The sequence below is a fragment of the Podarcis cretensis genome, assembly GCF_951804945.1.
Source record: "Podarcis cretensis genome assembly, chromosome: 9".
In the NCBI taxonomy this organism is placed as follows: domain Eukaryota; kingdom Metazoa; phylum Chordata; class Lepidosauria; order Squamata; family Lacertidae; genus Podarcis; species Podarcis cretensis.
In genome coordinates this window covers 43,378,193-43,403,188 of record NC_137178.1, presented here as the reverse complement: position 1 = coordinate 43,403,188, position 24,996 = coordinate 43,378,193, and the positions used below count along the sequence as shown (strand labels likewise).

Genomic DNA, 24,996 nt, shown 5'->3' with positions numbered 1-24,996 from the left:
CCTGTTGCTCGGTCCCAACCTAGCAGTTCGAAAGCACGTCAAAGTGTAAGTAGATAAATAGGTACCGCTCCGGAGGGAAGGTAAATGGCGTTTCTGTGCGCTGCTCTGGTTCACCAGAAGCGGCTTAGTCATGCTAGCCACATGACCCGGAAGCTGTACGCCCGCCTCCCTCGGCCAATAAAGCGAGAGGAGCACTGCAACCCCAGAGTCGGTCACGACTGGACCTAATAGTCAGGGGTCCCTTTTATCTTTTTACATTTCTATTGTTCATTCCAACTGCAGATTCACATCACCTTTAAACAAACAAACAAACATTGGTTTTTGTATCATACTGCTGGATTTTTTAAAATGAAGTTCCATTATTAAACCCGAACTGATTGTTTGCAATCTTATGCACAGTTGCCTGGCAGTAAGGCCAACTGAATATTGTGCACAAGCATATGAATGTGCTGCCCTTTGCTTTTCCTGTTGGAACAGATTCAATGGTAGTTCTTTGAAGACAGCAAAATATTTCCAAAACTTCATAACTGCGGCAACTTGTGTCTCAACAGAACACAAATTGCTATTCGGATCAGCTAGGATATGGCATAATGATTGGGCATAAGCCTCCAGATGTGAAAAGCAGGGCTTGAGAGGCTCTCTCATCACAAGACAAAAAGGCTCAAGGAGGAAAATAGCCTGAAACAAACTATCAATAGCTACTAAAGAATAAGGCTAAGCAATATATTATCTCATAGATTCTCCAGTCCTCAGAGTGCTTCAGCTTAAGTGCTATTCATTTCAATGGTACTTGCAGAAGCACAGTTCATTTGGGGCTCAGGTGTGCTGTATATCAAAACAAGGAGACTCAAGAGCAAACAACTGCTGCAATGTCTTATTTATAGGGACTCAGTTACTGAAAGGCGTCTTGAGCATTTGGAAGGGGCAGATCTACTACAATTGACTTGTGTTTTCCAAAAGGATCCTTTTTATTTCATTGAAAGGAAAATAGAAAGTAACTGCAAAGAATCTTTTGAAGTCTCCATGAAAAGCAGTTTGCATGCTGTTTTAGCAGTCTACTGCAGATGTTAACGAACAGTCAGGATTCCCTTGGGCAGAGGATAGACCTTGAACCCACTTGTTCCTTTTAGGGTTTAATTCTAAACACTAAGAGATTTATTATTTTAATTTGGCTTTGGATAGATTCTAAGCCCTGTCTTTGTTCTTTTGCTATTTTATTGTTTTATTATGATTCCATGCAAAATATTGCAGCTGTATACAACATGTAACAAAATCTTTTGAAAACTTAACAGTTAAAAAATGAAAACATTTGAGCTTCCCTTCTTTCAATGATTGTGTTTGATGATGTAGAGAAATAAGAAATACTTTATTTTCCTTTACCGATCAAAAGCCAATGTTTCATTTCAAATGTTTCAGAAAGAAAAATCACTCACAGCCAATCACAACCAACCAACCACACCCTAGGGCAACCCCAACCTCTCTCACCACTAAAGAAACACAAGTGAATAGCAGAGAACCTGCGCAAGCGACGCTGACACAAAACCCCACATATATTAAGTAAAATAGAAACATCGCCACCTGACCCCACCCCCACTCACCTTTCCCCCCTTTTCTTCCTAATGCCTCAACAAATGAAACTGATCTGTAAAAAATGTTACAGTGATACCTCGGGTTAAGTACTTAATTCGTTCCGGAGGTCTGTTCTTAACCTGAAACTGTTCTTAACTTGAAGCACCACTTTAGCTAATGGGGCCTCCCGCTGCGCCGCTGCTGCAGGATTTCTGTTCTTATCCTGAAGCAAAGTTCTTAACCCAAGGTAATATTTCTGGGTTAGTGGAGTCTGTAACCTGAAGCGTATGTAACCTGAAGCGTATGTAACCTGAGGTACCACTGTACTTGGGGGGGGGGGGAGAGACATTGCACATACTTTTGTAAACCAAGAAAATCTTTAATAAAAATACATTTTAAAAAAGAAAGAAAAATCACTAAGCAAAGTTTCCTATAGATGAATGTATTTCTGAAAAATATATTTGGAGTTATCAAGGAATGGGACAGCTTTTACCATTTCTGATACTCTGCCTGCACTTCCAAGACATGCAAAAGCACTATTAGATAAACTGCAAATGAAAAACATGGTAAACATATAACTCATACATATGCCTTTTAAATACTCCTTATTTATCCTCATTTCCTTTGTTCCCTTTGAACACAAAGCAACTCTCCAAATCTCCTCCAGAGGGTTTCCCAATCTTTTGGAGAAGATTTGGTGTGTGCTTGGGACACTGCAGTGCAAAAATTGCATCCCTTCCTTTTCTGCTTATGGAAGCTTTCTATCATGTGATACCACACACTCTATGTATTATATTGTTTACTTTTAAGAATAGACCAAACAATGACATTTGCAGATAAAGGGGGGGGGGGATGAGAAAAAGAAGGGAGGACTGGGGAATGGTTAATTTGTATTCTATGAGAAACCCTTTAATAAAATGATAGCGGCAAAAACAATCCTTAACTAACACGCAGAACTGAATGTAAAAATTGTGATCTAGAATAATTACAACTTAGATCAAAATAGCTGTGCAACCAATTCTACATGCCCAGCTTGAGCTTGGACTTAGGTTTCTTGAACAGAAGCTACTACACCATGATAAATCACAAGTGACTTTTGAAAAACAGAAGTGTTCCAAAAGCAGTTTATAAATATAGCATGAGATATGTGCTATGCAAAGTAAAAGTAACAATCTCACTGAAATATCAAATCTTTTAAATACTCTATACCAAAATAAAAGTTGACATCAGTCCAACTTGATTGCATACTTTGTTTAATATATTGTGATTAATATGGTGGGTTCAAGTAAAGACGTACAATAAATGAAACACAAAAATAAACTGAGAGGTAGTAATCCTGAACAAACAAATAACAGAATTAATCTCCTTTTTTACATTTACTGTATAGTCTACCATTCCTTCTAGTAATTCAGAGCTGAATTTGTTACCTCACAATATTCACTATCACGAGTCAGGATTAAGCTGACGTGTGGCTATTTACCCATCTCAGAACAGAGCAGAAATTTGAACCTGGGTGTTTAAAATCTCAAACACTCTTAGCAGCTAAATAAGTGGAACCTCTACGAACAGAGATAAAAACCTTCTAAAATCTCTCTTGTAAAGCATCTCTTGTCTAAGCAATTTGTCACCTGTTGTTTTAAGCATCTATTTTCTTCTTGCCACCCAACTAATGTTAATTTCCATTAATCATGTCATATCTAAAATTTAGATTGCATTTGTTCTGGCAAATGCCTATTAACCTTTAAGGTGCTCCAGAGATAATAAACTGAGTTCACTGTCAATCAGTATGAGTGATGTTTTAAGCAATGCCAGTGAAAAAGTTCCACTGTATATTTCACTGTAAGTTTTTCAACTATTTTTTAGGACAGTATTACAGCAGGTCCTATTACAAGATACAAGGTACTGTATAGTATTTTATCTGAATTCTTACCACTTACCTTAAACATAAATGTTCAATTTTATCATTTTTTGTTAAAACATAACAATAAATGTTTGAATTAATGCTTTGAGTTGAATTATCATTTGCTAGAATTTCACCTAAAGTCATGAAAAAGAGCAGATCATAAGGCCTGAATACAATACAAAACATACTTCTTTACACCTATCAGCAACTTCTAGCATGCCAGACAAACATATGCCTATTTGAACCACATTACTTTCAGTGGGGTGCACCTTTCTACACACATTCCATTCATATCCCAATGTAGATGTTGATTCACACTAAGTGCATATCCAAATACGCAAACAAAGTGTGGATTCGAATTTGTGCCCTTTTGATCTAGGGGTCTCAGTAGACAACAAGCTTAACATGAGTCAACAGTGTGATGCAGCAGCAAAAAGGCTTAAGCTATTCTAAGCTGCATCAACAGAAGTATAGTGCCCCAGTCAAGGGAAGTCATAGCATCACTCTATTCTGCCTTGGTCAGACCGCAATTGGAGTAACGTGCCAGCTTTTGAGTGCCCCAATTTAAAAAAGTTAATGACGAGCTGAAACGTGTGCAGAGGAGGGATGATCAAGGCTCTGGAAACCAAGCCCAATGACAAACAGTTGAGGGAGTTGCGCATGTTTAGCCTGAATATTAGGAGACTGAGAGGAGATATGAGAGCTATCTCCAAATATATAAAGGGCAAGAAGATGGAGCAAGCTTGTTTTCTCCTGTTCCAGAGGCTAGGACTTGAACCAATGGATTCAAGTTACAAGAAAGGAGATTCTGACTTAACACCAGGAAGAGTTTTCTGACAGTAAGAGCTGTTCAACAGTGGAACAAGACTCCCTTGAGAGGTGGTAGACTCTCCTCCCTTGGAGGTTTTTAAGCAGCGGTTGGATGGCCATCTGTCATGTATAATCTAGTTGGGATTCCTACATTGCAGGGGACTGAACTAGATGACCCTTGGAATCCCTTCCAACTCTACAATTATATGATTCTATGATCAAGTCGATACCGGGGCTAACAGAAAAGAAGGGAATGTGATTGTGCTGACTGACACACCCCATACCATCTTCCATCCTGTACCAAAGGGTTCCTCAACTGTCTGAACAAGTTTTGGGGGGCGCTGCAGGGAAAAATTAGCATAACACTGCATCCCTTCTTCATCCATTAGACCAAGAGCCTTTTGTGAGCAGAAGAACACATAAGGGATGTAATATATCTAAAATTTTATGTAGTGCAAACCAGTAACTTCTGCATTCAGATGCACATCTAATTTATACTGTTGACTTCCACAAGGTTGTGTGCATGTACAATCACCTTCTGGGATCAACATGTAGAGATACAATCCTCCAAGCAGTGCTATTGTGCAACTTCTGTTCGGTTTAAGGAGTTCACCTGGAAAGCAGCTCAAATCTTTTGAAATGAATGAATATTAAGCTGTAACTAACTGATCACACTTTCTGGTAGTTAATTCAGAAATTTATAAAATGGTCAGTGAATACTGTTATCAGTAACTACCACTTTTTACTAAACACAGTTCTGCAACTGCTTGATATGATACACACGCTATCCATTTGGTTACTACTGCTTTTTAAATCATGATAGAATGCATGCAGTTTCTTGTGGTTTTAATCCACATCTGTGTATTACCTTGCTGACAGCCTCAGGCAAAATGGCATAAAATTGATTTAAATGCTATGAGACACCAAAAGCGAAGGCACAGGGAAAGAAATCAAGAGAGACCTTTTCAAGGTTGACTTAAATCTGTATCAACCTGCTACTTGGCAATATTTTTGTCAGATTTTTCCTCTGTATCCCAGAATGCAAGATGAATACAAAAATCTTTTTCACACTGCAGCATTCATTCATTTAGCATACTGGCTCAAATTTCATGTGGTAGCTACACACACCTACTTGAAAATGTACATTTTATTTCATGGAATTAAAGGCAATTCACATTAACAATAGGTCTGTAAACTAGTTCTAGTGAATTAGGTCCTCTTTGCTCTTTCAAAGAACTGGAAATACAGCTTCCCTAAACCCTGTTATGTTGGCAGTGCTCTTCCTCATACACAACGCAGCACCTTGGCTGGAGAAAACAAGGGTCACAAGAACAAGTAGAGGCCTTCCACCCCCTTTGCTCAGCCACAAGTACTGATAAACTATTCTTTCTTGTCCTGGATAAAATACATATGTACAGGGGATCATGGCTTGTATAGTGCAGACATGTGAAGAAAGACTCCCCCCCCCCCTCTACGTCCCACATTGCCACCACCTCTCTGATATTATCCACAACTGATAATCGCTTTTGCCCCATTTCTAAAGTCTTTTTCTAACTTTTCAACATACACATTCCAAGAAAAATGGGGAAGGGGGGGAACCAGCATCATGCTTTTACATTCAATGAACAGTACCACTTTACATTAATGTCAGGGAACTGCCATCGGAAGGACAGGTGGTGAGAAGGCTTCAGCAGAATAGGAGAGCCTCTTCTTCAGGAGAAGAGGGAACCAGTAGGGGGAGTGCGGGAGCTCCAAAGGAAAGGGAGTCGGAGGGGAGGCTCTGGGATACTTCCAGTGAGAACAGCGAGGAGGTATCAGAACAGCCCATAAGGACTCCCACCCCCCGCCGGAAGCTGTCACGCAGGGAATCCAGGAGGCGCATGTCTGTGAAACAGCTCTTATGTTGGAAACGTTTCCGCAAACGCCCACTGTCAGATTCTACCAGCGACTGAGGGAGCCATGCTCAAGGGCTCTTCTCAAAGCAGGGTTTCACTACACCGAGTGAGCTCTGAGGGATCCAGCTTTAACGCACAAGCTGCTCATTATCCCGCAACAGCAATCTGACAGTCCCTGAAAGCAGCTTGTGCAAAGAGAGGCATCATGAGCAACCCAGCCGGAGGCGGAGATGGGGGAGCAGCTGCAGCCGGTCCTAGCCTGGAAGAAAGGTACAGGATGTTGGAGGTACAGTTAGCTCTGCAAACGGCGAGGCTGGAGGAGAGGAGGGCTCATGATGCAGAAAAGGGGAAAGCCGCCCAGCTCTCGAGGAAAGTGCCAGGACTGGTGCAGAAGTTTGGGGGTGATCCCAGGAATTATCAAGCCTTCAGGACAGAGATGCAATATGCCCTCAATCTGCAGTTTGATGATTTTCCTGATGAGGATTCGAGGGTTGGTTTTGTGATTGGGCATCTCGAAGGCACAGCCCGAGATTGGGTGAGGCCACTAATGGCAGCCAATAATGAAGCCCTAAGGGACACAAGGAAGTTTTTTCGCGCCATGGATCTGATGTTTTCCAGCGAGATTGAGCAGGGAGTGGCGCGCAGGCAGTTAATGGCGTGTAAACAAGGGAACCGATCTGTCCGTGAGTACTGGACTGAGTTCACCATGTTGATCCATAAATTAGGATGGGATTTGTCAGCGGAACCGATACAAATGCTGTTCGAAGAAGGACTATCTTCGGCAGTGAAAGACGAACTTTCCCGGGGGCCCAGGGCGGAGTCTATGGACCTTTTGACTAAATCAGCGCTGGCCATAGGCTCACGCCAGGAGGCCAGAGCCTTGGAGAAGCGGGAAGGGAAAGGGGAGCGTTGGAGGGATTTCCGCATTCCAGAGATGCCAGAGCAGCCTTCTCTGCCAGCAGAGCCGATGGAAATCGGAACAGCGCGCGCGCGCGCAATTTCAAACCCCAGTGAAGGGCGGAAGAAGGAGGGGAAAGGCGCCAAGAAATGTTTTCTCTGCCAACAGCCAGGTCATTTTGCCAGAGTTTGTCCGCAAAGAAAGGAATGGCAAGGAATGGCGGGAGCTGTTGGGGAGGAGGGAGAAGGAGCTAAGGAGCAAGTAAAAGCCAACGCCTGGCTGCCACCGACGGGGCACAGCAGCCAGGCCAAGGAACAGTAAATGTGCCCACGCCAGAACCCCCAAGACCAGCTCTTGTAATAGAGGTACTGCTGGAGCTGGCAAACGGACACCCACTAAAAGTGAAGGCGCTATTAGACTCAGGCAGCTCCTGCAACTTTATGAGTAAGGAGTTTGCAGCCGCCCATCAGATACAAACCATTCCTTTAAAAAAATCCCCTGCAGGTGACCACGATTGATGGGAGGGCGCTGTTGGGGGGAGAAGTAGACCAGCAGACGGTCCCCATGACAATGAGGGTGGCAAGACACACGGAATGGATAGCGTTCAATATAGCCACGTTGGGAGGAGCGCCCATCATTTTGGGGATGAGCTGGCTAGCGCTGCATGATCCGCTTGTGGGATGGCATCAGAGAGTGGTTTCCTTTGGGTCAGCATATTGTATGGGACACTGCACAGAAAAAGGGGGCCAAGCAGGCACTCAGGCCACGTTAGCAAAGATAGAAGCAATGGAACAAGGTAGGGTACCACGACAATATGCAGATTTTGCCGACGTCTTCAGCGAAAGGGAAGCAGATAAACTACCCCCGCACAGAGCCTTTGACTGCCAAATCAACTTACTTCCAGGAGCGCAATTGCCAGTGGGCAAGGTGTATGCAATGTCTGACAGAGAGATGCAGGAGCTAAGGGAGTTTATTGACAAAAACCTCAAGCGTGGGTTCATCAGGGAGTCACGAGCGGTGGGGGGTAGCCCAGTGTTCTTTGTAGACAAAAAAAACTCGGACAAACCGAGATTAATTGTGGATTTCAGGGCCCTAAACGCAGTGTCCGAACCCGTGACCTTCCCTATGCCCAGAATCGATGACATTCTGACCCGGGTGAGAAAAGGGAAGATTTTTACCAAGCTGGACCTGAGGGGGGCGTATAACTTGATACGTATGAGAAAGGGAGATGAGTGGAAAACCACTATGTTCACCCCCTTGGGGGCATTTGAGTACTGCGTTATGCCTTTCGGCCTCCAGGCGGGTTCCGCAGTATTTCAATCATTTATTAATCACGTACTAGGACCATTGCTGTACAAGAACTGTGCTGCGTTCTTGGACGATGTGCTGGTGTACTCAGAGGATGAAGAGCAGCATGTGCGAGATGTAAGAGAAGTACTGAGCAAACTGCAAGAAAACCAGCTGTGGGTGAAACTGGAGAAGTGTCAGTTTCACGCCAGGGAGGTGGAATTCCTTGGGTACCGGTTGTCGGACAAGGGGCTGGCCATGGATCCTAGCAAGGTGCAAGCAGTGCTGGAATGGAGGCCACCGAAAACTAAGAAAGATGTGCAGAGGTTTTTGGGGTTCGGAAACTTCTATCGGAAGTTCATCAAGAACTTCGCCCATTTAACAGCCCCCATCACGGATTGTCTCAGCAGTAAGAAGAAATTTGTCTGGACGGAAGAAGCGCAGCGAGCTTTCGAAAGTTTAAAGAGGGCGTTTGCTTCGGAAGAACAACTTTTACACGTGGATCTGCAGCAGCCGATGAGGGTGGAAACCGACGCGTCTGACAGAGCGGTGGGGGCCGTGCTTCTGCAGCCAGGAGCGAATACGTCGGAATGGAAGCCGTGTGCCTTCTTCTCGAGGAAATTGAACAAGTCTGAGAGGAATTATACAGTGTACGACAGAGAATTACTCGCTGTCCACGAAGCGTTCAAGAGATGGAGGCACCTGTTGATTGGAGCGCAACACAAGGTTCAAGTACGGACAGACCACAAAAATCTAGAATACTGGAGAACAGCCCGAGTGTTGAACCAGAGACAAGTAAGATGGGCGCAAGAGTTCTCCAAGTTCAATTTTGAGATTCGCTACGTGCCAGGGGCTGAGAATGTCAGGGCGGACGCTCTCTCCAGAAAACCTGAGTACTTGGAGGGGGAAGGAGGGGCGGAAGAAAGACATATCATCTCAGAGGACCACTGGGTTTGTGGGGCGGCATTGGTGGGGCAAAGAGAACTGGTAGAGGGTATTGAAAACGATGAATATGCCCAAGAGAAACTTAGGGAACTCAGGGAGACAGGTGAAAACGCTGGGGGGTTTGAGGAAAAGAACGGAAAACTATATTACAAAGGGGCGCTCTACATACCAGGTGGGGAACTAAGAGGGCGAGTGCTTAAGCAGTTGCATGACAGCCCCACGGCAGGGCACTTCGGGCAGCACAAAACCATGTGGTTGGTTACCAGGGAGTTTTGGTGGCCCAAGGTGCGGGAGGACGTGCGGGAGTATGTCAGGGGATGCGACAGGTGCCAAAGAGCAAAGGGAGAGAGGTTGGCGCCAGCGGGGTTATTGGAACCCTTACCCACCCCAGAAAGGCCATGGGAGATGGTATCCATAGACTTCATGACCGATCTACCGAGATCCAAAGGGAAAACCGCGGTCATGGTGGTGGTAGATCTACTAACTAAGATGTGCCACTTTATAGCTTGTTCACATGCAGTGACAGCGGAAGAAACCGCAAGGTTGTTTGTGGAGCACATTTTTAGGTTGCATGGCGCCCCCCTGAGGGTTTTGAGCGACAGAGGAAAACAATTTACTTCTAGGTTCTGGAGGAAACTAATGAGCATGTTGCATGTGGAGGTAAGTTTTTCCACCGCCAGGCACCCAGAAACAAATGGGCAAGCAGAAAGGGCAAACGGGGTTTTGCAACAATATCTGAGGTGTTATGTAAAGGACAGAGAAACTGATTGGGTGGACTGGTTACCTCTGGCAGAATTCGCCTACAACAACGCGGAGAACGCGTCCACAGGGATGAGTCCCTTTCTAGCCAATTATGGGTGTCATCCTCGGGCGTTTCCAGGAGAGGGCGGGGGAAGGTGGAGTGTACCTGCAGCGGAAAATTTTGTTGAAGAGATGGAAGCGATCCACCGTCAGCTCCAACTCAACTTAGAGAAAGCCAAAGAAGAATATAAGAAGCAAGCTGACAGAAATAGGAGGGAAGGCGAAACCATAAGGGTGGGTAACCGGGTGTGGCTATCCACCCAAGGACTGCCGTTCAAGGGAGGGTGTAAGAAATTGAGACCCAAACGGTTGGGACCCTTTGAGGTCATACAGCAGGTCAACCCAGTAGCATTCAAACTCCGATTGCCCAGTCACATGAAATTGCACCCAGTATTTCACAGGTCATTACTGTCGCCCTACAGAGAGGGGTGTGAGTGGGGGGAACGTGAGAGGGAGGTCACCCGAACACCCGTCATAGAAGAGAGAGAACGCAACATGGATGTGGCAGGGATCATTGATTCCAGGTGGAAGGGGAATCAGGTGGAATACTTGGTAGAATGGGAGGGGGAGGAAGAGTCAGAAAACGCATGGGTACCGGCAGAGGAAGTCAAGGACGAGATTTTAATAGAAACGTTTCATCGGCGTTTCCCAAGTAAACCACAACCAGTGGCAAGGTTTAGGAGGGAACACTTCGGGACTACAGATGAGGAAGGGGAATTTGAAGGGTTCCCAGAGTCGGAAGTGGAGGTGGAAACAGATTCCGACGAAGGAGAGGAAGAGGGGGAAAGAGGCGGTAGGCCGTGGTTAGAAGTGTTTGAATCCTCGGAGGATGAGGGGAGTTCCTTCCAGGGATTTCCGTCCTCGCCGCCAGTAGGAGAAGAGGCGGGAGGGGGTGAAGGGGGCCCTGGGGGGGAGGTGGATGTCAGGGAACTGCCATCGGAAGGACAGGTGGTGAGAAGGCTTCAGCAGAATAGGAGAGCCTCTTCTTCAGGAGAAGAGGGAACCAGTAGGGGGAGTGCGGGAGCTCCAAAGGAAAGGGAGTCGGAGGGGAGGCTCTGGGATACTTCCAGTGAGAACAGCGAGGAGGTATCAGAACAGCCCATAAGGACTCCCACCCCCCGCCGGAAGCTGTCACGCAGGGAATCCAGGAGGCGCATGTCTGTGAAACAGCTCTTATGTTGGAAACGTTTCCGCAAACGCCCACTGTCAGATTCTACCAGCGACTGAGGGAGCCATGCTCAAGGGCTCTTCTCAAAGCAGGGTTTCACTACACCGAGTGAGCTCTGAGGGATCCAGCTTTAACGCACAAGCTGCTCATTATCCCGCAACAATTAACCATGAATGATCAGTTGCCAACAACGTGTCTCATGCTGAAGAGTTCCCTGTGTTACACTACAAACATGGAAAACAGGTTACTTAGTGATAGCCATTATGCCCCAGAAGCAAGGTCATGTCCAGAGAAGATCCTAGTGACTGCTGCTCAGCTTTGAAACACTCTTCCTCCAATGGTTCAATGCCAGCGTATTTTTAAGGAAGAATACGAGATTGGTTACATTATTTTCAAGTAAGAGAGGCCTATAATTTAGATAAAAATATTGGCTTCCAGGTGGAAAAATCAAAATTAGAAATCGAATTGCAGAACCCAATGCTAAGATATTATCAAGAATGTATAACCTGCTGTTGAAATGGAATACTGTGGATGAGACAGTAAAATCTACTATGATTAAATGGGCACAAGATGTTGGACATAACATTATGTTTGCTGACTGGGAACAGTTATGGACCACTGGAATTAAGTTTACGGCATGTAATGCCTTAAGGGAGAATATTATGAAAATGATGTATAGGTGGTACATGACCCCAGTCAAGCTTGCAAAAATTTACCATTTGCCCGATAACAAATGCTGGAAATGTAAAGAAATTGAAGGTACATTCTTTCACCTTTGGTGGACATGCCCAAGGATTAAGGCTTTCTGGGAGATGATATATAATGAAATGAAAAAGGTATTTAAATATACCTTCCTGAAGAAACCAGAGGCCTTTCTCCTGGGCATGGTCGGCCAATTGGTGCCAAAGAAGGATAGAACTTTCTTTTTGTATGCCACAGCAGCAGCAAGAATTCTTGTTGCAAAGCATTGGAAGACACAAGATCTACCCACCTTGGAAGAATGGCAGGTGCAAGTAATGGACTACATGGAAATGGCAGAAATGACTGGCAGAATACGAGATCAAGGAGAAGAGCAGGTGGAAGAAGATTGGAAGAAGTTTAAAAACTACTTACAAAAACATTGTAAAATCTTTGAATGTTGAGGACACTGAAATGAAACGAAGAGGTTCAAGTGAATAAGATAAGAATATGAAAGAAGGGATAGATATTGGATGAAAATTTGAATAATATTATATTTGAAGGAACTTTAAAAGGATAGAACTAATATAAATGAATTTGCTAAATTAAGTCTGAAGAGGAATACAAGAAAGGAGGGCGGGTGGAAGTCAAGAAAATAAGGTTATGAAGGATATGAATTTGAAAAGAGTGTTCTTCTTTTTCTTTTCTTTTTTTCTATGTTAAGTGTTTGTATTTTTATATCTTTGTATTTTTGTGGTTTTGTATTTTTCTTTTGTGTTTTTCCCATTTATTGTTTTATAATCTCTTTATTGTGGAAATTTAATAAAATATCATTAAAAAAAATTAAGGAAGAATACAATGCCTTTTGAATGGGGCAAGCACTGTGTGGCAAGAGGCGGGTGTGCACTCTCTTCAAAGCGTATGAAAATAGGCTCAAATTACTTTTGAAAAGTGATTAGAGATCTAATTCAAAGTGTGTTGATGAATGGACTCAAACCTGTAAACTATATTAAGCCCCTCAACACTTTGATGCAATTAATTAATATTTCTTTCAACATTAGATGAGAACTATTTATCTTTGGCCACCTCATGAGAAGAGAAGACTCCCTGGAAAAGACCCTGATGTTGGGAAAGATGGAGGGCACAAGGAGAAGGGGACGACAGAGGACGAGATGGTTGGACAGTGTTCTCGAAGCTACCAGCATGAGTCTGACCAAACTGTGGGAGGCAGTGGAAGACAGGAGTGCCTGGCGTGCTCTGGTCCATGGGGTCACGAAGAGTTGGACATGACTAAACGACTAAACAACAAATTTATCTTTAATTATGTGAACTATAAAACAAATTCTAGTCATACCTGCTCCTTGGAAGAAACATTGATTCTTTGATAAATACTGAACCAGACAGAAGAATATACCAACAGGTCCCAATATCATCGGGGCTGTAAATAAAAACAAGAAAACGTTAGGAAGTGCAATTTGGGTAACAGACGCAAACAGAACATTATCAATATAAATCTACATGTGAGTTGCCCATGACAGACTGCTTTTTAAGTGGTGAATTTTCTAAAACTGATTCTTCCTGAACATGTAGTGGTTACATATATAGTGTTGTATCCAACTCAGTCATACTCAGGATGGACTCACAAAAACCACTGGACAAAATGGATTAATTTAAGCAATGGATTAGCTTGCATGTATTCATTTCATTGAATGTACTCTTCAGCAAGATTTAGTCTGATACAGTCCAATACTTTTATATATCAAAACAACCTTAACGGTACTTTGAATGCATTTGATAACAGCAACTGGCTTGTTAGAACTGTATAGCAGCCTAAGGCTGCAATTCTGTACACACGTATGTGGGAGTAAGTCCCACAGAATTCACTTGTTTATTCAAGAGTAAGTCTCAAACATAGGATTAAGCTGTAATGATTCACTCCTACAGAACAACCACACAAACACATTTTAATGTCTTCATTTTTTTTTCTTTCACTATTTAAAGTCCCTCTTCTCTTCTCTTCTCTTCTCTTCTCTTCTCTTCTCTTCTCTTCTCCACCACCCCCAAACTAAATGCTGCTACTTTGTGCAAAATGTTCTGAGTTCTTTCCTGACAAAGTCAAGATTAGAAAGCTGCTTAATTTTGGAGGTCAGAACCAGCTAAGTATTTAGCTGCTGGTGGAGAAAACTGTTTGATCTTATTTCTTCTTGCGATATTAAAACACGTTTCCCGAGAGACAGGAAGATCCTTCTGTTGCAGAGCATTATCTCTCAAATTTTAAGCATACAATTTGGAACAATTTGGAAACCAGACTAGCTTCTAATGAATGCTAGGATTATGTTAAAATACTATTTTCTGCTATCTTTTACATTGAAGTCATTGGCCTTGGCACAACTTTTGTTTTGCCTTTGCAATTATGCCCATATTAAATTGGACATCTGTTTCTATAACTTTCATAACCAACACAGCCACCAAAGTGCGGCAAATATGTTTAAGGACCTGCGTTATTCAATCATTCTGTAAGCATTAAAACCAAGTATAAGTACAAGTCACAAATAGTTAGCATGAACGAAAAGGGACCAGCCCATTGATTGATTGATGTGACAGCATGGTTATTAAAGTTCAGAACTAGTGGGCTAATTCCAGTTGAATACACCACATCCAATTTCTTTTTTAAAAAAGCAAGGCTTCTTTAAAATGGACACTGTGAGAACAGGACGCTGGACTATTGGCCTGATCCAGCAGGTGGTGGTCAAACAGCTCAGTTGGTTAGAGTTGGTTAGAACTGGTTTGGTCTACTAGTTGGTGTCTGAAAATTCTTCCTAAGAGGGAAGTCATTCACAAAAAATGATTGTTAAAAAAGCTGTAAATCCAAGATTGTGGAAGTTTGTGCATGTTATTCATTGACTGCCTGCTTCACAGCAGCTGCACACTGGGTCAACATCATCAAGCCATTTGCTATGACCACAAGGTCTCTTTCCTGGTCCATTCACTGTGATATTACATCCTGTCCACCAGCAAGAAACCTTGCCACTAACATCCAATAATAACCCCCAACAACTGGCCGCAGGATTTGGCATATACCCTTTAGAAGAAATGAAGCCTGGTCTAGAAGCTACAAAACTATTTAATCATTATATAGCCAAATTCAGTGACTGGATTTTTGTACACACTGGTCCTAGTGGTTAAGGCTGACTGGAAGCTCCCTGTGGAAAAATATGTTCCCAATAAGCAATTCTGATTTACTGCAGTGCAGACCTGGCTAGATCCCAAGACAACCTGGCCAACTGTCTAGCTATCAGAAGGTATAATATACCTCAGGGGGAGGAAGGGGGAGTGAAAAATCAACAGACTAGTCTGGCTGCAGCTACTCTTTGCATTATTAAATATCCTATTGGATGACTTTCACAAAGACAGTGGAAGCACAGTGCAAATGAACGTCCATAGCTTGAAGAGGCCTCAGCACACTGTTTGAAATTGGTACGCAGAACTCTGCAAAGGCTTCAAGAACAGACTTTACTTAAAATAATTTTCTAACATCTCTTTTTTCCCCTTGGAAACAAACATTAAGGACCAGGTAATACTCTGAAATCAGTGTTTATCATGTAACACAGGCTATGGTTTACACATCGGCAGCCCAAATTGAAACATAAACTTTTTCTCCCCACCAACATTCACAGACACCTCTACAGAACAATCGTGCTCCTTTGAAAATCAAGCCTTTGTATAATCATAAACCCTATGGTCCACGGTTAATCCTAAAATAAAAGCTGTTTCTATATCTTATTGCAGCAATAAAGGACACCAATTGTTTTAGCTAATTGTCTAAAAGGTATTCTAAATTCTGTGGCTGCAGCCTCAAGTTGTTTCTCATATTTGGGTATACAAATTAAGCATAAGAAGCATTGTCATTTCACTGCCTACCCTTGCTTTCTGGCTTCATTTTAAACTCCTCCTCCCCCTTTAAATCGATCCTACCCAGATTCCTTCTCTATTTCTGAACACTCCCATCTCATTTCTCTTTGTTCTCTCTTTAAATCTTAAAGCCTCACATCCTTTATTCTAACCATTTTCTTCCTGCTTCTTTTGGAATGCACTTCCCCTAGATATTCATCTCAGTCTTTGTCTTGCTTCCATTTTCTTAAGAAAACATATTTTCAGAATCACTTCTTCTTTCAAGTTTACCCTGATTAATATTGTTCTTATCGTTCTCATTCCCTGCCTTACTGGCATTTTGTTTTGTTTTTTACTATCTCCTTCCTCCCTTTTTTCTTGGATTGCCAGTTGGAGAGCAGAGGCAATCTTTACCCACCACACCCTCTACAGCATTTACTATTGTTAAACACTTAACAAACCAATTGTCATAATTATTAACCCAGACTGCTCCACCCCTTCAATTTTTTAAAAAACCTCTTACTGGTTTGATTATAAGTTCTGCAGAGACCACCTGAAGTGCTCTTCTCCATATGGGTTTGCTCAAGAATGTAGCTTCTCTTGAAATATATTTCTATGGATCCCTGTGCCATCTGCTAGGTCCTTTGCAGTTGTGCCACCAAGAAGCAACCACCCAGGAGAGTACTGTATTGCTAGTACAGTGGTACCTCGGGTTAAGTACTTAATTCGTTCTAGAGGTCCATTCTTAACCTGAAACTGTTCTTAACCTGAAGCACCACTTTAGCTAATAGGGCCTCCTGCTGCTGCCATGCCACCGGAGCACGATTTCTGTTCTCATCCTGAAGCAAAGTTCTTAACCCATGGTTCTATTTCTGGGTTAGCGGAGTCTGTAACTTGAAGCGTATGTAACCCGAGGCACTGTATGGTTTTAGCCTTCTTGTGTACACTGTTTTAATAACTGCTATTTTATTGTCATTACTCTATCTGTAAGCTGGCTAGGTCATATTTAATATAGAAAGTTAAGACAATAGTTTAAGAAAAAAATGTCTTGAGGCTGATATCTGCAAGCAATAGCATTAAATTTCAACGTAAGTTCCACTAACACAAGAAACTACTGAGTTGACACTTGGGAAAATTATTCAACGGGGTGGGGAAAGGGGAGGTGGGGGAGTGGGAATTGTACTCAGAGGAAGTGCATCCTCTGAGTCCATTTATTTACATCCCACCCAATAAATCCTTTATTCTGCAAAAAACAAAGCAAAACAAAACAAAACCTAAAACTAAAACTTCTGGGGGAACAAGAATTTGACTCTGCTTCCTCCAAAACATTTCCCCTCTTCCTACAGTCTGTATCTCAGAAATGGAACACACCCACTTGCAGTTAATAACTCCCTGTAGGCAGGTTAACTGACCTCAGTGGATGCATATCTCCCCATGCCTTCTCCCAGGGATCCTTTTCCCTCTTTTGCGCTGCTGCTAAAACAGGTTAAGGATGGGTAAGGAGGCTTTGCATGAGGAGCATCTTGCACCCAATATAGGCTTGAAGCTCTCTCTTCTTCCTGTTCCCAGGATGCTCTAGAAGCATGAGGGCAAACCCAGTGTAACTCCTAATGTTTTCTGCCACAGCAATCCAGTGGATACACTTTCTAACCCTATTGGCTAACAGAAAGTGGCACATCTAATTTGTGTGGCATTTCCCCATACTGTGCCTGTGAGAAGATACCATAGCTTCTATTTAAACTTCCAAAAGAAAAGACTTCTAGCGCATTCCTATGTGGGTTTAACATAGCATTCACTCTATTAAATGTGCACAAGAATGGAGCCATAGCTTCTCAGTATTGATAAAATGTTTTGCCCAGAGGAGGATACACACACGCACAAACACACACACGCACACAGAAAAATAGGCCACTCAATAATTTATGGGTTGATCATAGTAGGAGCTAGTTTTGAAGAGAGAGCCTCAAGACTTACTAAAGGGCAGGGAAGAAAAACAAACAATCATGCTCAAAATCACAAGACAATATTATATTGACCTGCCAGTATATCTATAGAGTGTGACCCACAAACCAATTCAACTGGATCGTAAGATTATGCAACAGGATGAAGCCAGAACTGTGATCTAGATGTCACCCCATGCTATGAATCAGTTTGCACCTTCATGAAATCCCTAAATTTGTTCTATGTCTATAACAAACAGGTCAGTCATGCAAGTGCCAAATGGAAAATGGGTGGATAAACATGGCATAAAATTCTGTTTTCTACTTGTCCTATATGGAAACTGCTAGAAAGAAAATTCAAATTTAAAGCAAGAGCATTGTAAGGAGCTTTAGATCTCGAATAACTGATCTCAGAAAGTATCAAAATGCTACTGAACAACAAGTGCTATTGGTCCATAATATTTTAAACTATTTCGACTAACCATACCTGTTAAAAATGTAGTCAAGTTGCATATACACATCTTTCTTCTCAATACTTACAAAAGAGTATGGACATTACATAAGCACAGTATTAGGACAAGTACACTGTGGAATGTCGCTAGGTAGAAAGACTCCCTTAAATTCATCTCTGATGCAACATAATCTAGTTCATTGTATTTTATGCCAGCACTAGTAAATGACATCCCCCTGCCCACTACCTCCCACCTACCTGCCCCCCCACAGTGATACAATTGGAAGTGGCAAACTGCTGTGCAAAGATCAGATAAAAGTTTCCATATAAGCAATGTAGTATGAAAGAAAGATAACCACTCACTAGTACAAAACTTCATTTGCTTCGTGCCTCTCGTATCTCACTGTTTCACACATCATTCTGTGAAAAAAGAAACAAAAACCATTTATAAGTAAGAGCGCTTTTATTAGCTGCTATTTTATATTACAGTTAGGCCAGTTCCCTTAAAGCCACACATGCTGAGGATAAGTGGCTGTCACTAATATATGGCTGCAATGTAGCAGTTTTCTCACAGTGGGTTTTCAAACACATATCAAAATAGATGTGCAAAAAGCGAAGGTTGCGGACCATGATCTGCTATATTTGATTTCAGGGAAGTGACATTTTAAGTCCTCACAAAGAATGTTCTTTGTTGTTGTAGACATCATGAGGAAAATAATGTCAAGATCGCCATCCCTTAAAGTGACAGTGATTCTATTCCATTCCATGTGTCACTTTCCATGTTGTTTGTTAACTCTGCCTGAAGATACGTTTATTTAAATTTGGTCTCATTCCAGAAAGCAAAGCATGTGGCATATTTCTGTTTTTAAATATATACATACACAAATTTCTCAAAATGCTGAATGCAGGGAGTATAGGATATAAACTTATTTTTAAAAATTAGATAATGATATTGCTCTGTTACAAGCACCTTAAGTCTTACATGTTTATGCAAACCTGGTCCTGGGGGGCGGGCAGGAATAAAGAGATAAAACAGATTTACTTAATTAAGTCTTATTCATTTTATTGAAGTGAATGGTTCCTCTTAAGTCTGGGGGGGTGTCTTCTACTGCATAGAAATACCTTTCATGTTACATGTAAGCTACAAATCATGTTAGCGCAGAAAAGTTAATACATTTACCCAGTATGCCAGGGCAGGAATGGAATTCTTACTCAAAAGATTTATCAGAAAATGAACAAGCAGACTCCTGTACTTTTGGGATTTACAACAGAAATGGAGGATTCCCTATTGTCACTTCTGTCAGCGACTGTGGTTCTAATAACTGATTTTATGCCACTAGACTTTCTTTGCCACCATGAGTTGCAACTCACATAATTGTGCTATTTAAAAATCTAATATACTAATGTCAGTAGCTACCTTCCCTCCAGGTAACTTTCAAAGCTCATCCCTTGCCAGAATCAGCTACAGAAGGAGTCTGCTGGGAGTCTGTATCTCTATGTGTTTCCACCTGGCAGCTGCCAAGCTTATTGGGGCTGTCTGTTCTCGTTCCCTCCAGATAACATTAAAAGCTCAAGCTTTGTCAGAGGTGTGAGCCTTTTGGCACAAGTCAAAGGAACCTGTGCCCCTGCAATGAGGGAGAGAGAGCCCAGTGCAGTCTTCCAAATGAGCTGTGAAAAGAAGTTACCCTAAATACTGTATATGGAGAAAAGAAATCATAGAGAAACTGTTGCCCCAGCCCTCCACAGAAGTGATCAAATTCTTAAGGGTGAAAAAGAAGCTGAGGCTCAAAACTATGAAAGATTTTGCTGCCTGGGAGTGTGCTGCTACACTGGGTTAAAAAAATACCCTTCCCAGAGAGAGAAGGTCAACTAGCACTGGTGCTCGTAAGCCCATTTTTGGATGCAGTATTTTGAATCTCTATGTGATTGTATTGAATTGTGTTAATTGATGGATTTGATTGTTTTTCTATGTTATTTATATGCTATTGTGTTTTTGATATTATAGTGGTTGTAATGTATGCTAATTTTAAATCCTATTGTTATTATTGTGGACTGCTTTGAGTTCAACATTGCTGTTGGAAAAGCAGGATACAAATATTAAATTTTGGCTAGCTCAGGGCACCATGGTACCTGCCCCTGTCATCAGCAGGCAGCAACATAATTTCAACCTGTGATAACAAGTAATAATATGATGCTGGAACATGTTTTGACATACAGCAATGCAAGAGCAATTTTTTAAAAAAAGGAAAGCAAGGCAGAGAATGCCACTGTTGCACACTCTTTCCAATCTAATTTTCCAAGTTGTTTGTAATAGTAACAGGTACCATGACAGAGATGGGAAACACAAGATTTATTGCTCAATATTATAATAGTGAAATGCTTTAATGATAGCAGTAAAATGTGTCTGTTCATAAAGTTGAGATCTGAAATTTTCACATGTATTTAACAAAGTTTATCTAACGATACTCCTGGAATGTGAATTAACAGATTCTATTCCCACCAGTTCCATCCTCTACAGAATGGCTTAATTGCTAACTTGAAACACTTTACCTATAACCTACATTCAGCCAAACTACTTTCATTAAAAATTTCATTTCAGAAGAGCTGAATTCTCATGATACGTTTATTCCAATTAAATTTAAGACTCTGATTGTGCATTCACAAAAGAAAAGATGTGTGATGAAGAATGAAGGAACTGTTACCAACTTCCATCTGGCTGTAGATTTCTGATATTTCCTTAACTTTCTGACAGAACTTGTCACAGCCAAGTGTAGGCATGTATAGTTCCCAAAGTCATACTTAGCATTTCAGAAAACTAATTAGCAGGTTTCAGTTGTCCTTGAGTTCCACAATACAACACTGTGAGCAATTTGAAGCAATTGCATTCACACATACTCTTGCTTTTTCTCTTTCTTCTAACACAGCTTGCTCAGAGAGCCAATGTGCGAACCCACATTTGTCCATATGATTAGGAGACAATACTTAGCTAGCTCTAGATGGGGCAGCACTCTCAGTGGAGGAGCAGATTCGCAGCTTGGGGGTTTTCCTGGTTACATTTTAATCTCAGGTAGCTTCAGTGGCACAAAGTACCTTTTACCAGCTACAGATAGCTCACCAGCCACAGGCTATCCTGGATAGAGATAGTCTGGCCTCAGCTATCTTTGCTCTGTTAACCTCCCAATTTGGTTACTGCAATGTGCTGTAAGTTGGGTTGCCTATAAGATGGTTCTGAAGCCCAAATTGTTTCAGAATACAAGAGCAAGAATTTTAACTGGCACAGCTCTTTCAGGTCATATCTCACTGGTTTTAAAAGAGTATCCCTCGCTGACTAATCATTTTCAAGTCCAATGCAAACTACTAATGTTTACATCTAAAACTCTAGGTTGCTTGGAATCCAAATATCTTAAGAAGCACCTGATCCCAATAGTGGGTCCAATGGTTAAGAAGGCAGTTCCTGCACATGCTGTAGAGAGCAGTGAGGGGCAGATGGGGCTTGCCCACCTGGAAAAGTGGCCTAGCCCATCTAGGAGCAGGAAAACTCTGGTCTTAAACCTCTCCTGCTTTGGGAGAAGAAAAGACCTTACACAAATTCGGAGTGGATTCCCCATGACAGTTGGATGGTGCCTTGTGCAGCTTCTGCTGCCAAGCTGGTACCAAATGTATTGCTTTGATTTCCTTAGCACCACATCAGTGAATCTTGTCATCTGGGCAGCCCAGGACCTCCATACACACTGCCCAGGCTTGCACCCCAGGGAGGTCACTTCATTGATGTTAACACAGCGGTTTGACTCCCCCCCCCCCCCCGGCACATTCCATTGTCTTTGAGACAGATGCATGACAACAACCTGATCTCATATCAACCCACTTTGGTTATAAAACTATCGGCCAATGCCCTTCTCCAAGTGACACCCTGTCAGAAGTAAAAATCATTAGCTATTTTTACTGTAACTTCCTTTTCTTACATATTGAATTTCATATTAAAAGTGTGTCATAAGCTGCTTTGAGTTAAGTTATAAAGAAAATGGGATCTAACAACTTCAAATAAACAGATTTTTTAAAAATCATTAAATAGCATTCTTAGAAGACACCCAAATAAACTTCATGGCCATCACTTTTCATTGCTCTGCAAACTTCACTAATCAACAGTATGTAAAACTGTGTCAATATAGGAGTTCTACTTGGTTCTCCATTCTCTCTCTCTCTCTCTCTCTCTCTCTCTCTCTCGTGTGTGTGTGTGTGTGTGTGTGTGTGTGTGTGTGTGTGTTTTCATGAGACCAGTGGCTGTATATTTAGGTATTCCTTATCTCAAGTTTTTAGTTTTGCTTTAAGTTTCAGTTAATCTACACTGAGAGGAAGTGTATTACTTAACTTCCAAAACAGAATCTTTTCTGTTAAAACGCAGCACCTTGTGTTAAAAAGAGGATAAAGCACTTTCATTAAACAACTTACCGGAGCTGGTGTTCTCGTAGATTAGACAAAGCTTCCATTCCGTGTAAATAGGAATACACAATCTCCAGATCCTATAAACAGAGAAAACAATCATTAAATTTTTGAGATCAATGAAAATCACTTTAAATACTTACTACAGTATTAAAGTATGCAGAGGGGAGCTATATTTTATATACATAAACACAAACAGCCTCCTAAAACAAATGAGTGCTAATCTATTGGACTATTGGGATAATTGATTATTTTTACAAGACTGGGATTTTCTTGAAGGCATCTTTCTTCTCTAAATAGAAGAAAGTAAACTGGACATAATTTAAATGCCATTTCAAGAAATCTCTAATGAAATGATTTCATTGCCTATACATCACCTTCTTTCTCCCCTGCCCTATCACAAATCTTAAAAATATCTTGCAAGCTAGAACATTATCACCAGCTATTGCTGAAAAACACATCACCAAGCACACAATCTCAGAAATTCAAAGAACCCATTATTGTATAGATCAATGGCTATATTAAAATGCAAAGCACTTGAATTAAAAGGAAGAAATTAAAAGTAGATTACCTGACCAAAATAGTTTAAGTAAATCAAAATTAGTGTAACTTGAGCAGTATTTTTTTGGGGGGGGATAACTTTTTTTTTTAATTCTTAAAGGTTTGAGGCTGCATCTATTACTGACAGGAATAATAGAAATAAATTAGAGAAATTCCATTGTGCTTTATAGAATTTTAAAACCTGTGAATAAAGAAAAAACCAAGTCACCATGACAAGATATAGAACTGATTCCAACTACATGCTAGACTGAGAATTGTTATCTGAAATACCACCATCAGTTCAACACAGCTTTTTGTACCATTGGTTCTCAAATATTTTCCACTACCAATAACAAACAATTAATGCCTCAAAGCCTTCTGTTCTAGCCATTATAACATCTTCTTAGCCCATGTCTCTGGTAAATGAAGCTGTTCTGATACCAATCATTCTTAACATATGGGCCAATTGGCTACTTGTAAGGTACTATTCTACTTATGGACCAGAGGCATATAGAAGGTCCTTAAATTGTTGTTCTTGGCATTTCTTTTGAAGATTCCATCACTTTAATGTATTGGGAAGTTTTTGATGTTTGACTTTGGCTGTGCTTTTATTATACTGTAAGCTGCGGCAACCCAGCCAGATGGGAAGAGTAAAATATTATTAATGTTTTGGACTATCCCTTGAAATGTCACAGCAGCACAGGTATACGCTATAGATACTGCATGTACCCACCCACAGCAAAAATTAAGACCACCAATGTAGTAGTAATAATAATAATAATAATAATAATAATATCAGTTATTTGATATTTTACTCTCATTTTAAATTGGGGGTTGCAAAAGTGTATAGATTCACAACTCTAAGTAATGCAGTTCACATTTTAAAAAATCTCTACGCTAGATTTTCTAAAACAGGAATGGCATTACTAAGAGTTGTGAATATCGCTACACTTTGGAAAAGTGGTCCCAATTTTAAGTTAGAGTAGGATATCAAAGGACTATGTGGAAAGCCGCTGGAACACTGTCATACTATAAGTAGAGGATACAGTAACTAGGTAACGGAAACAGTGGGTGTCTCTGCATGCACCATGAAGAAAAATGAATCTCTCAAATGTAATAATAATAGACTGTGGTCATAAAATACAGCTGCTTCATTTATATTTTCACTAATCTATGTATCTTGAGGGGGGGAAATACTATAGAGAAACTTAGGGGAAAAAATTATCCCCAGCGCTGTCCAGAGACACTTCCGGGTCACGCGGCCAGCGTGACGAAGCTGCTCTGGCGAGCCAGCACCAGCGCAGCACACGGAAACGCCGTTTACCTTCCCGCTATAAAGCAGTACCTATTTATCTACTTGCACTTAGGGGTGCTTTTGAACTGCTAGGTGGGCAGGAGCTGGGACCGAAAGACGGGAGCTCACCCCGCCGCGGGGATTCGAACCGCCGACCATGCGATCGGCAAGCCCTAGGCGCTGAGGTTTTACCCACAGCGCCACCCGCGTCCCCAACATCTTTTTAGCAGGAACCAAAAAGTAAAAGGAAGTATGCCTGATGTCAATAAGCAGGGAGTTCCCAAATTATGGTTGCTGCCAGACTTTCTTACACAGGAAAGAGTGTGCAGGCTTTCCTTAATTAACCAGGAGGGCAAGAGGAAAGTAATCTACATCCTACGTCTGTTTTAAATAAGTACAGAGCTAGAGATGAAAAAGAAAAGTACACTCACAGACAAACAGATTTTATGAAAACAGATCGAAACTCTGCAAACATTTTTCAAGCTG

General features: G+C 41.6%; 1 protein-coding gene across 4 annotated transcripts in view; it reads right to left on the bottom strand.

The window, feature by feature from the left end:
• Positions 1 to 24,996, bottom strand: part of RAPGEF2 (Rap guanine nucleotide exchange factor 2) — a 166,616-nt gene that overhangs the window by 88,344 nt on the left and 53,276 nt on the right. For all 4 annotated transcript variants that reach the window (XM_079991335.1, XM_079991338.1, XM_079991337.1 and 1 more), the window contains exons 2-4: positions 22,686 to 22,756; positions 18,600 to 18,656; positions 13,309 to 13,392 (exon numbers count right to left, since the gene is read on the bottom strand). In XM_079991335.1, coding sequence (XP_079847461.1) covers positions 13,309 to 13,392; positions 18,600 to 18,656; positions 22,686 to 22,756 — 212 coding nt within the window. The remainder of the gene's footprint in view (positions 1 to 13,308; positions 13,393 to 18,599; positions 18,657 to 22,685; positions 22,757 to 24,996) is intronic.